The 13,236-nt window shown below is 42.1% G+C and overlaps 1 protein-coding gene across 1 annotated transcript; it reads left to right on the top strand.

Moving 5' to 3' along the window:
* The first annotated feature begins 7,714 nt into the window (after positions 1–7,714).
* Positions 7,715–12,067, top strand: LOC125946997 (uncharacterized). Its single transcript, XM_049671272.1, has 8 exons — positions 7,715–8,089; positions 8,168–8,215; positions 8,380–8,448; positions 8,959–9,018; positions 9,116–9,175; positions 9,276–9,332; positions 10,685–10,773; positions 11,659–12,067. Exons 1-8 carry the CDS (start codon positions 7,954–7,956, stop codon positions 11,932–11,934), a joined length of 795 nt encoding a protein of 264 aa, XP_049527229.1. The 5' UTR covers positions 7,715–7,953; the 3' UTR covers positions 11,935–12,067.
* Positions 12,068–13,236: the final 1,169 nt, after the last annotated feature.

Genomic DNA, 13,236 nt, shown 5'->3' on the forward strand with positions numbered 1-13,236 from the left:
CGATTTTGCTTGCGAATTCCTTTCCTTGCATAAGCGCTTTGCTTTTACAATGATACATCGCAAATGTATATCACAAGAAAAATCGCTCCATGTGAAACCGCGCCTCTCAAGCGCCAGCGGCCGAAACGAGGATCGTCGAATTAGTGCTCGCCAGCACAAAATAGGTTTCCTTGGCATAAAATATTGCTCATCGCACATGCCAGTGCTATGCTGATCATACCGAATGCTAAGACAACGGCAAGCAGTCGTCAAATCAGCAAAGTCGTGACAAATTTCTTTTAAATGTTCAGCAGCTGGCCATGGCCGCTGGCGTCGCACAACGAGCTGTGAAACGCGCATGTGTAGCACGCTTTCCAGAACAAAACCTTCTCACAAATATCAAAGAAGCTGACTTACTTTACTCTCCTCACAGCTGCGATCCATTTCTTTCGCCGTTCGATCTCATAAGACTTGCCAGGAAACCTGTACAACTTTATCCCGGGCTGGCCTTCGTGGTTGTGACAGCCCCTTACGCAGCAGTATCGCCGGTTCCACTTGCCCCTTTTTTCTTTTTTTTTCACCTCCGACGCCTGCCGATGAAGCACATGCCATTGCACCGTCGCAAGACGTATAAAAAAAATAAGGAGGCTGGTGAACAAAGCAAAACGGCTTCAACCGTGGCCGAGATGAAACGTAGCGCGCGGGAAAGAATACTCATCGAGCCGGCCGAGCTGCGGCGCCCACTTCCCAACACTGTTGCGTCGCTGCGCCAGATGGCGCCAGAGCAGCCGCAAACTCGACTGTACGGAGCCTATAACGTGTTGCTTGCGTCTACCGCTATATTTGATCTAGCCGGTGACGCATGTCATTTCTAATGCGGGTGTCACACGGGCACTTTTCATCGCTATCGAGCCCGATTGCGGTCAAAAGTGGCCCGTGTGACGTGGGTATAACATTGAGAACTTAATGCTTGCACAAACAACGGTTCTTAGGCCAGCACAAGTTACCTGTGTGCGCGTATGAAATGCATGGACACAACGTTACGCATGTGTGCTTGTCTAAAAAAAACAAAAAAAAAACACGTTACCTGCTTTCATATTACTTTGTTTCGTGCAGTTCTAACATTCTGTCAAGCCCAGATTGCCAACCATGTTTAATACTTTGATAGTTTTGTACGTCACTAACTTGGCCTTAACTGAATTCAATTATGTACCAAGTGTCGGAATATGTACCGACGCCTGTGCATAACTTATACTCTACTAGGTTGCTTTTCTGCGCGAGTTTGTGTCATTGAAATACCTCTGCCAGCTGGTAGTAACTATTCTAACTCAACTTTTAGTTTGCTGCTAGTACTTGCGTCATAAGTTACTTGCAAACTGCTTTTTGTATTGTAAAGAAGCAATATGATCGAAACGAACGTCGCAGATGCGCTTGCTGGCTGAAATATACAATTTCTTTTGCCTCTGTGAAATGCCTTCAAGTGCCTTTGTGATGCAGCAGCATTTTGCGAAGGAATACTGCTATAATATTTTAGTGCTCAGTTTAGTTTTGCAAAAGCTGTTGCTCAGAAATGGATTTGAACAACATTGTGTTTATAAGCAAATGAACAGAAAAAAAACATTTTGGCCCACTTTTATTGCGCTAGTACACTCGGTGGTGTTTTTTTAGCAGAATCTACATATGTTCATTATAGCTGCCCTTTCTGTTATTGTCGTCACATCCACCACAGCGCTCCATACATTTTCATCACTTGTGCACAAGATCTTCTGAAGACCCGTCGTGGTGGCGTAGTGGCTTCAGCGTTGTGCTGCTGGCCCCAAGGGGGCGTGATGAAATACCAGCAGCGACAGTTTGATAGGGATGGGATGCAAGAATGTCCATATACTGTGCATTGTGTGAATGTTAAGAAACCCAAGGCAGTCAAAATTAAACCAGTGACCCCTACTACGGCGTGCCTCCATCCTGGTTTAGCCTTCTAAATTCCATATTTTCATTAATCAGATCGTCTAAAATTTTGTACTGGCAAGGTAGTGCTCAATATAGCAACACAGTGAGCATTGGCAGTCACTTAATTCTTCCCAGTAGGTTTTGACGAATGTTAGGCTTTCATTCATTGCAACATGGCATCAATTCTAGCTATGTATGCCCAACCAAAGGTACGAGTGCATGTGGCTAAGTGATGAATGTTGCTATTTACAACTAAATTGGTCATACTACATGGCCCACTGTGACGACCGCAAAGTCATAGATTTAAACGAATGTGCTCATGTATAGCTGTTGCATGATGCCATTCTCATCATGTATATGAGTACAGGCAATGGAACCTTAAAGTCACATAACAATCGGCACCACTTAGAGGTTAAGGACAAGGAAGCAAATGTGTATGTATTACATAGCTGCATAATCGATGTGTGCACCTTTATTTGTTTAAATCTATGCCCGCGTGTCCTCAATGTGGCAACATTCATCACTTAGCCACATGCACTCAAGCCTTTGGTCGGGCATAAAAGCTGCTAGTTGTATGCAAACAAGTGCTCATGGCGCTACCTTCACTACACCCTGTCATGGTTGGCAATTGTGCTTTTAATACGGTTTAATACGGGCAATAGCATAACTACTTCTGGCTTAGCCCATTGCAGCTTGGTTATGTAGGCGTGTTTGTGAGCAGATGCTGTGACATTCAATTGTGTTTTGTGGCAAATAAACGTTAAACAAAGAAATAAACATAGTTGGTATAGTCTTTTTTGTGGTACATAGCTTTCAGTTGCTTACTTACCCTTGCTATATGCAGATGCGCAGTAAAAAATTATCTTTGACTCAGGAGCTCTTGCTGCACTGCCACAGAAAATTGTCATTGGATATAGTGTAGCGAGACATAGGTTGGAAGGGCAATGAAGTTGATGTACAGACAGGAACTGAGATGATATCTCTTGAAAAGTGGTGGAAGTTGCAAATATGTTTTTGTCAATGTCACAGCTGTACAGCTGTAATTGTCAAAAATGAAATGTGCTGCATTCTGATTGCGTTAAGTGATATAAGTAAGCATTTGAAATATAGATTTTATGTAGATGAAGCATATATTCTGTTTTACTGCAAGCCAACATATTTACGAAGTTGGCCTTTAATGGTGGAGCAGAAGCAGTGTGTTTTGGTTGCCCGAGCAACATGTTGACCACCTCTGGTGCCGTTGTGGCACCAGAGGTGGTTGAGACTTTAGTCTAGTCTTTGCTGTGCACTTTATCATTTCGTTTTTATACTTTCCAACTAGTTGTTCAGGTGCGTGTCACGGCTAAATATATAGCGATTTTCATCTAGGTGACCTGGACTCCCTGCGACTGAAGATTAAGAGTTTGCGGGAGCCATTCCCGAGGCTCATTGACACAGATGAAGATGATATCTTGGCCAGGAAAAAAGAAGTTGGTTCCACTATGTGCTAAAGCTGGAGAGTAATTTGTTGTAGTACACAATATGGTTGAAAATTTGATTTAGCACTAAGCATCTGTTGAACCTTTGTGTGTAATGAAATAAGGAAATAACTTGAATGTCACGGTAAGTATTTATTTGCGATGGATTTAAGGTAATGTCATGGGTGACCTTGCTAGGATGAGCCCAGTGTGACTGACAAAGTGTGATGGGTTTGTGCATGAAAAAATCATTGATCATGTGAAGGGGGTGTGCAGCATTAGTGCATTCTGTTGCCTTTTTCCAAGTTTGCACTAAGTTTAGTGTTGCGTCACAGTAAAATTGAGAAAGGTGTGTGATAATTTTGCTGGAAACATTGAAGTAAGGCATGTTGTTGGGCTAGTCAGTCCATAGATTTAGCAAACTTTTAAAGTGCATGAAGACAAGACGTGAACAGAAACAGATGCACACACAAAGCGCTTTGTGTGTGCGTCTATGCTTCTCTTCATGTCTCGACTTTTTCGAGTACTCTAAAGGTTTGCTGAATCTGGAAACTTTAGGCATGCAGCACATGCCAGATAATTTCTCTGGTTGTCGCACTTCTGCATGTGCATCGGCTTTTATATTAGGGTATGTTTCGCCCACAGGGGTACATTCCTCTGCAAACCTTGTGTACTCTTAACTGGAAGGAGTTGTAAGATGGAATATTATAAGTTGGTGTGGTTTATCGGTCGCTTAATGATGTGGCATTTAACACAGCAAGTGACAGAACAATGGGCTAACAACCGTCGCACGTGGAAGCTGCATGAATTCAGTGTCTGTTCTGAGGAATCAAAAGCACTGTCAAACGCTGCCAGACTACTTGGTGCGGTAACACATGTGCAGCAGCCACGCGCCCGTAGCTTTCCCTTCATAGCCACAGAAAGTTGTCAGCGAGCATAGCCCTGCCATTAATGCAGAGCACAGCTGAGTGTCGTCTGGCGGGGACAGATTGGCACCGGTAGTTAGCTTTCGTTGTAAAGCAACAAATCAGCTGTCGATGCACCTAATTTTTTTTTGTTGTACAGGCAAATTCGCTGTAGTGGTCTTTGTTGAGGCATTTACAGCACACACGAAAGATACGAATTCGACAGGGACATAGTGACTCCTTTGTTATAAGTCGTTTTGTTTTAGAGGCGTTCATTGTGGAGCCATTGTACTGTATTAGCAAAAATGAAATTCTGTTCTGAACAAGAATTTCAGAATGAAGTTGGAGTATTCTTACTTATTACATATGATTGTGCAAAGCTGACATAATTGTCTCATGGAGCAGGCAGATATCTTGTGATAGCAATGGTCATAATATACCAATCGCTCAAGGTTCCTCACATTGATCTGTAATGTAAACAATATTATGACCAAGAAATAATTCTATGGCAGCTTTCAACTGGTAGACTATTCATTTGTAAGCCGCATGTTCACCATAGAAGTTTCGTTAAGTGATAGAACAGAAGCATGCAGCTTGATACACATGTGACTATGTAATTACATGGCCTTTGCGCATGCTTCCGGAAGGACTAGACTTCAGTCATGGAATGCTATGTGAGACAGTGGAAAAGTGTATAGAATGAGATGCACCACTTTTTGCATGCTTCACAGAAGACTACATTGGTATTTCAAGCTTTAAGACCGTGTGCATGTCAGTCAAAAGGCATGTTTCATTTTATAAGCAGTAAGATTCTTCTTGTTATGGATATACTTGGAATGTTTGTCAGAGATAATTCCAATGAGTTTACTCGTTGCATATGGTGTTAACACATTGTAAATGACATTGCATTGTGAACAGCGTGTGTGAATGCATTTATCAGAGACTGCTAACTAGATAACATTTGTCATGTGAAAAGTCTCACAGTGAAAAATTAAAAGATGCACTTTCCCGACAGCTACAAAAAGTATGTACTAAGTTGTATTGCATACAAATAGTTTTTATTAGCAGTTTTGAACAGATTGTAAAAGCGTGTTTCACATTCTGCATCAAGAAAACCTGGACATAGCATAGTGCGCAAACACTGCACGTCACCTTTACTTATGATCCATGATTTTTCTTCAATCTTTTAATGAAAGTTGGTTGGATGCATTGAGAAATTGGGTTCAGTGGCATTAAAAGTATAAAAAAATTGCAGCTGTCTATTGCCATTTGGCCAGCCTTACCTGAGATTACCCAAATATTTCACTATCAAGTTGCAGGAGCTGCCCACAGCAAGACTTTTAAAAAGGAGGAGGCTGGATGCCGCCCACTTATTACGTGAACAAATAATTGCTCAATCAGGAAATGCAGCATAAACCCAGGTTTGTACCTGTTAGGATCACTTTGTTGGCACTCTCTTAGTAGCAAGAGGGTGCAATCCAGTTATGCACAATGAGTCTAAGGTGACTTGTACCATGCTTTAAAAATTATTTTTTGCCACAGATGAAACTAATGGTGGGTTCTTCGTAAAGAAGTGGCTAGTACATTTGTGTTTTGCCTTAAGAAGAATGTTAATGATTATTCAGCCATGTTTCTAATTAATGGTTTTACGATTTATATACAATTTCAGAAACCTTAGGTAGTGTTAGGAAAGCCAAAAGTTTTTCCTCCATTCACCTTATCCTTGGTGCTTTTCTTCTAAAGAAATGCAATGCCTGAAAGTGCTATTTTGGAAGTCTGGTCACCTACCTCAGTGGTATGGCTTTCAAAGATACTCTTTGTTCGACTGTAGGATGAATTAAACGTGATGCAACACAACTTTGTGTGGCTGCTAAATTCATGTAATTCATTATTTTGCTAATCTAATCCCAATAATTATAAATCATGATTTGAAGTGACGAATAATTTGAACTTGTATGTTGGCCCCAACAAAGTCCTTGCATTTGAATGAGTAAAAAAAACTGCGAATTCATATTCTAGGAACTGCGCAACAGTTATTTTGAACAAAATTTCTCCCATGGAGAGCTTTTCGGACAACCCCGTCCCAAAGGCAATGCTCAATGGGTTCCTAACTACTGTTATGTCATGTGCCATAAAAATGACGAAAGACATCCAGGCAGCTGAGATCGAACCAGAGCGAGCAGTGCGGCACATGCCCTTCTTTCCCATCTGGCTCAAATAGAGCAGAAAGAAAAAACGTAGCAGTTTTTTTATAGGCAAAGCATTGATAGGTATAGCAATGTATTAGACAAGCACATGAAGTAAGCTTTGTAATTTCATTTGCTGTAAGAATTGTACTAAGTGTTTGCATACTAATTAACAAACATGTCATGCGTGCATAGGCAGAGGTGAACAGATCTCACTCACTGGCACAACGCTAGCGTAACGCTATAGAGAGGAATAACACAACCCGGCCCCACAAACTCAAGAGGGTAGGGCAATGCGCTCGTGTTGCAGCGGTTTTTTTTTTTTGATCCAGAAAAAACTATCGAAGCTTTGCAAGTTTACTTCACGAACCAGGCATGGTCGTTCTGTGAAACACAGGGAGGGTTTAGAATCCTGCACCACTGGCGTGGTGTATGGGATTCCTCTCTTTTGTGGAAAAAAGTATGTGGGACATACCGGCAGGTGCCTTAATGATCGTCTCGGGGAGCACCATAACATTGTGTACAACACTGTACAGGGCCATCTGGGTATTCACTGCCATCATCACGGGTGTAAGCCCTACTTTGACAAAAGTGAAGTGATGGCTACACATAGTTCACAACTGACACGTGAAGTGAAATTATTGAGGCAGATTTCATGAGGAAGTTTGATAGCTCGTGCATCAGTTCTCCTTCGATTGCGCTTTCATTTCGGGAAATAAGAGTATCTTAACAAGGTTTAAATGGCAAACAGTCAGTGTGCATTGTCAGCATGTGGATATCATTATCAGCATTGGAAGTGATGCTCCAGGCTTTTGCTGATTATTGACATCGCGCATGGTAGTACCACATATATTTATTCCCGCATGTCTTGATGAATAAACTGTTGCAAGTCAGGGCTGTGTTTTTTTTTCGAATGAATCACCAACATGCCAAACTTCCACGCTAAGTCACTTATGCATTGGAAACTCAATATAGAGCCAACACTAGTGTTCTTGATAGGCTGGAGGGAGTTTTCTGTTTGGACAGTCCAGGAAATCAATCACTCAAGTAATTGCCATAGTAAATTATTTTTACTCTATTGTTTCGTGGTTTTCTGCGTACTAATGTATTATTGATGCACAGAAATAAATGTGATCAAGTTTTGATTTTCTTTAATGTGGAATGGTGCTCAAGCTTTGTGGAGTTGATCATCTTTTCTGCCTAATCTTTAGTTGCAAGTTAAGCGAGGTGTCTTGTCTTCTTCACTTGGTTTGTGTGCTTTTGCACTGGTTTCCTACAATGCATACATACCAACTTGCCTATCTTAGTGTATTTAGTAGAAACTGGTATATCGAGTTATTTCACGCTTGCATGCGCAGTAACACTGTTGTGGATAGTCCAAAGAGGCTCTGTTTAAAGAATACCAGCTTAAATATTTGATGGCCGTCTCTCCATAAAGGCTTTGTGAAAGGACATTAGAGCTTACAACTATATTGCTATATGGGGTTGTATTTTGGTGAAATATTAATGTTCTTTCTTTCGGAATTTGTTTTTATAGAGGTAGCCCGAGCCACAGGAGAAAGACTAGGAGCACAAGTCATTGCAGAATATATTATGCCCTGCTCTGTGGATGCAGGTAATGATTTCTTGGTGCCCTTGGATGTCCCAATTTCGTAAAGTACTAGTCACTAAACTTTGCTTTGTGCCATTGCAGGCACTGGGCTGCCTCAAGAGATGGTGCCTGAACCAGCACATGATGCAGGTATGTTTAAGTGTTAAGTTCTGATTTTGGCAGCTACTTGCATAGCTATAACTGCTTTAGCTGTGGTTCACTCTACTGTGAGACGATAAAGATTATTTCTTTTTGTTTTGTATTTTCGACAACGAAAGTTACATTGCTCATTTACATATCCATTTCCTGTGCAGGCATTGATGCTGATGCTGCTCATTTCCACCCAGACTACAGCAATGAGCAAGATTTGACTGCATCTGGTGGTGAGTGTTGGGGTCCATGCTTTTAGAGTGCAGCTTCTGAGGTGCGCGTTCCTAAAACAAGCATTCGCGTCGTCTCGTAACTGAGCTATTGAGTTTAGCGAAGGATCAACGCAGCAGGAGATGAAAGATAGCTACAGTGAAGAGAGTGCAAGGAGGAAAGCAGAGTAGAGAATGGTGAAAATGTCAGAAGAAAAGCATAGTGGCGTGCAAAACGGACTCTGCAGCGACGATGGCTATGAGATGGTGGCAGAGTAGCCTGTGTCTATGGAAACAAAACGCTGCATGAGAGGAGGTCTGTCTGCAGTGGCTGCTGTAAATCGCGCCCATGCGTCGCCCATGAACTGCCTCTCGCTATCTCCCGATTAGCGCGGCAGTCACACTACATTTGCAACATGCCGCACATAACAGGTTGTCCGCGCCAGCCAATATATAGTGAAATGAAAACTTAGAGCTGCGCTCAAATTTCGCATGTTTGCACATGCTTGGATGGATCTTGCACTATTTGTGCAGGCAATGATGATGCTCCCTTGGCAGGTGGCCCCATCAGTGGAGAATGCTCTGCATCTAATGGTGAGTGTTGAGTGCACTTTCTCTGTTTTTAGAGAGGATGCTATTAATACTACATCCTTGTTTTTGCACATATTTGGATGAATCACTATTCATGCAGGCATTGATAATGCTCCCTTGCCAGCTGACCCTATCCGGGGAGATTGCTCTTCATCCACTGGTGAGAGTTGAGCACGCTTTCTCTGTGTTTTGTAAGAGGATGGTATTAATATTGCACCCTTGTTTTTTGCACATATTTGAATGAATTGCTATTCGTGCAGGCATTGCTGCTCCCTTGGCCGGTGGCCCCATCGGGGAAAATTTTTCTGCATCCATGGGTGAGTGTTGAGTGCACTTTCGGTGTGTTTTGAAAGAGGATGCTATTACTTAATACCACATCCTTGTTTCTTGCATGCATTTGGACATAGCTTTCACTGGTAATACTTTTTGATCTGTGAATTGCAGTTATACATTTGCTATTGTTCTGTCTTATAGTCCTGGATCACCCATAAATTTAGGTTCCTCATGGGGGTGTAATTTAGCAACTAAACAGCAAATTTGAAAGCTAAAAATAGCATACATGAAGTTCACAACATCTAGGATGTGCAATAACTGCAACTTAATGCACATCCTAGATGTTTGGCCAATCTAAATGTTCTGGGCCAATTTGATAAGGATAGCGAATGCTCTGAATATCATTATTTATAAAAAAGAATGGGTTTTCAGTGCATATCGCACAGGGAGACATAAATTTTCATCTCAAGAGATCTTAAAATTAGGGCCGGGTCTACTTTGCATACTGTAAAAGTTCATTAATTCATTTCACGGGACCAAAAAAACTGGCCGAATTAACCGAGTTTTCAGGTGTAAGGAAATATATAAGTTTGTTTTTGTGGTGTGTCTTGGTTGCAATGCTATCTTGTCTTAGATCATGACGGTAGCACCAAGTTTGCACCACGTGGGTTCAACGTCGCCATCAAAATAGCCTGTACACCTTCACCGTCGGCCCCAAACATGTTGCACGCTACGCCTAGCGTCTTTACTGGAAGGGGGGGGGGTTCCTTGGCACTTGATGAAGCTTAGCAGGGTTCCCTGGAACCAGCATGCTTGAGAACCCCTGGTCTTAGGCACACACATGAAAGGCAGCAGGTGCTTAAAAATTGGTAGTAATGATATGCAAGACACATATTGTTTGTTGTGTAACATCTGCTTTCATCATCTCGGTGCCTTGTGCAATCTATGGCAATATTGTCAACTAAGCTTCGCATCACCCCATTTATTCTGTTGTGTATGATTTTAATGCTTGCATCAAAGCAGCCACACCTTAGCACAGTTCTGTAAATGGCTTTGAGGGTGCTGGGACGTCGAAAAGTTTGTTCATGCATAAAGTTGCACCCAAATGAATCACAATATGCACACAGGCCCAATAAACAAGAGGAGGCATACAGGAAATTTGCTGACTAATGGAGTTCAGCATAATGCCACAATTGTGCTATGCTTTAATTGCATTTTTTCACTACACAGGTATATACAATTTGATGTGAGTGGGTTCAACTGTATTTAGTTCTTAGGGCAAAATGCTCCCACACAGTGTCCCACACAGCTAAGGTACAGTGCTAAAGCATTAAACTTTGCTCAGGAAGCATGATGGCACACTATTTATTTTGATATAATGCAACCACTTTTGCAGAGAGACAGCCTGCAGCTGCAGTGTTTACCCCATGGGTAAACAGCGCAAGTCAACCACCAGCAGGCTTGTTTGAAGTCACGAATGGCCAGGTGACACTGCATGACTTATTGACGATTGTAATTAGTGCAGACAGTTATTTTTTAACAAGGTTTAACTGCATGTTGTAAATAGTCTCCAACATTTGCTCTTTATCTTATTTGGTCAGGTTTAATTATACTTCATAAAGTGTGGTAGTTCTGTGGAGTATGCGCAGGTGATAATTTAGTAAACCTCATTACCATTCTCGGAGCAATGTTGGTAGAACTAAAGCATGCTCTTTATGCACTTGCTTACATGTGGGCATTACGCACAGTAGTACCGTGAACTTGTGTTATGTGACCATGCAGACTTGGATCAAAGAATGCTGTAGGGGCACATTCTTTTTGTGTGCATGATACATTTAAAGATTGCTGCTGCATCGAATGAAACCCATTTGTATCTACCCATTATGATGTCATATTTCAGCTGATCATTATTTCTAGAATCAATTTAGCAGCAGAACTGCAGACTGTATCCTTTCTTCTATTTTTTTACACTCCGGTAAAGGCCCTAAATTGGGTTGACAGTATAAATAAACAACAACAACGACTACTACAATCCCACTTAGCTTTAGTATTTATTCTCAAGCAGCTGCAGCGATGAAATCTTAAGGGTGCTACATACCGGGAGTGATTGCATCCTTTTAAAGCAACAAATTCTGTTTTTGATGGGTGTATAATGAGGATTGGGGCCCATATACTTCTTTCTGAGGCTGAAGCTTACAATGTTCTGTGCAGTTTTATGTGTTATTTTGCTGATGACTGCTTTACATTTCTAGGCTGGCAAGTTTTTGTTCTTCTGCAATATCATGCATGACTTCACTTTGATGTTTGCAGGCGGGTATATTTTTAGGGGGAAACCTAATTGTGCTCTTTTTTATCAATGTCTTCATGCAGGTAAAAGTTGGGGAAGGCATGTTCATGCCCTTCGACAAGTGGACATTTATAATGAAGAACGTGTCCGATGGCAAGTGTTGTTTGGAACTTGCGAAACATTTTTGGGCACCCACTGAGGCTGCCACACGCAGCCTAACAGGCCAGGCTTGCCGCAGCATGGCCACTGAGGTTAAGAAGCTTCCGGCGACACCAGAAAAGGTGGAAATGGTGAAGAGTAAGTATATCCCACAGCAGACATTCCACTTGCACACTATTACACATATTGCATCGCACTGAAGTGGCTATGGTGCTATGCTGCTGACCATGATAGCTACAAGCTTGACTCCTGCTCATGGCACATACATTTCAATAAGGGAAGAATTGAAGAACATTTCTAAAGAACCCTGAGTGGTCATAATAATCGGGAGTCTTCCACTACAGCATTTCTTATAGCTGAGCTGTTTTCTGGTATGTTAAATCTCGTCAGTTAACCAATCAGTCTACACTAATAAATCTGTCGAACCAAAACATGAATTACACTCAGTTTACAATGAATTACACAGTGTTTGCCTAAATTTAATGTGCACCTTTTTTTATTGGGAACATTAGTCCAAAAACTGCTGCGTGCCCATAGCAGTGTGGTGTCGGAGATGTTTGACACTACTGGTATAGACTATCAAAGCAATTTTAGTGGTGCATGCCCAATATAACACTTAAATGTGATGCTGACGTACGGATGCGAAGCAAGCATGCATTAAGTTTTCTCTGCCTAAAGTGTGCCGTTTGGTCGGTTTAAGAGATGATTTGCCATCCTTGCCACACCGTCCACCCAAAATGCACGCTGCCCACCATCCACCCAACACGCCCGCTGCCCACCATCCACCCAACACGCCCGCTGCCCACCATCCAGCCAACACGCCCGCTGCCCATCATCCACCCAACATGCCCGCAACCTACCATCCACCCAGCATGCTGCCCACTACATTAATCCACTATAATGATTTATGATGGTTTCCGCTACACCCATCATCTGTGTTTTTCCAATAGGGTGAAGGGGTAGATTCTCTCTATAGGCTTGAACAAAGTGCTTTTTCCTTTCAGGTTCTGCTAGTGGACACTGTACTAGGATGTGAAGTACAGTAAGTGCCTCCCCACATCTAGTACAGGTCGGGGCTTCGCCTCCAGACAACAGGTAATTGTGCGTGCCGTAAGTGTGTCCTATTCTGAGCCTACAGAATAGTACATCATTTCTTCTAGATTTTGTGGCCGATGGCCAATTCCCTAAGCGAGGCTTAATTAAATGAAGTTTGTTATGGGTCTGGGCGTCCCACAAACGTTGGCAGTGGACTCGAAGTCTCTTGCGTAGATATGGCTTCATATCAGGAACAGGGACAGGCATAGATGTGTTTCCAGCATTTGCGTCAATGGATGTGGCAATCTGGTCTGCCAGTACATTTCCCTTGATGTCTTGGTCTCCTGGTACCCAGCACACCAGAACATGCTGCCCAGACGTATAAATATTACGTATTAATGAATAAAGCGATACTATTACTGGATTTTTGTGCCTTTTAAGAGATTTTAAAGTTTTTGCTACGCTCA

Source organism: Dermacentor silvarum, chromosome 7 (genome assembly GCF_013339745.2).
Source record: "Dermacentor silvarum isolate Dsil-2018 chromosome 7, BIME_Dsil_1.4, whole genome shotgun sequence".
Taxonomy (NCBI): domain Eukaryota; kingdom Metazoa; phylum Arthropoda; class Arachnida; order Ixodida; family Ixodidae; genus Dermacentor; species Dermacentor silvarum.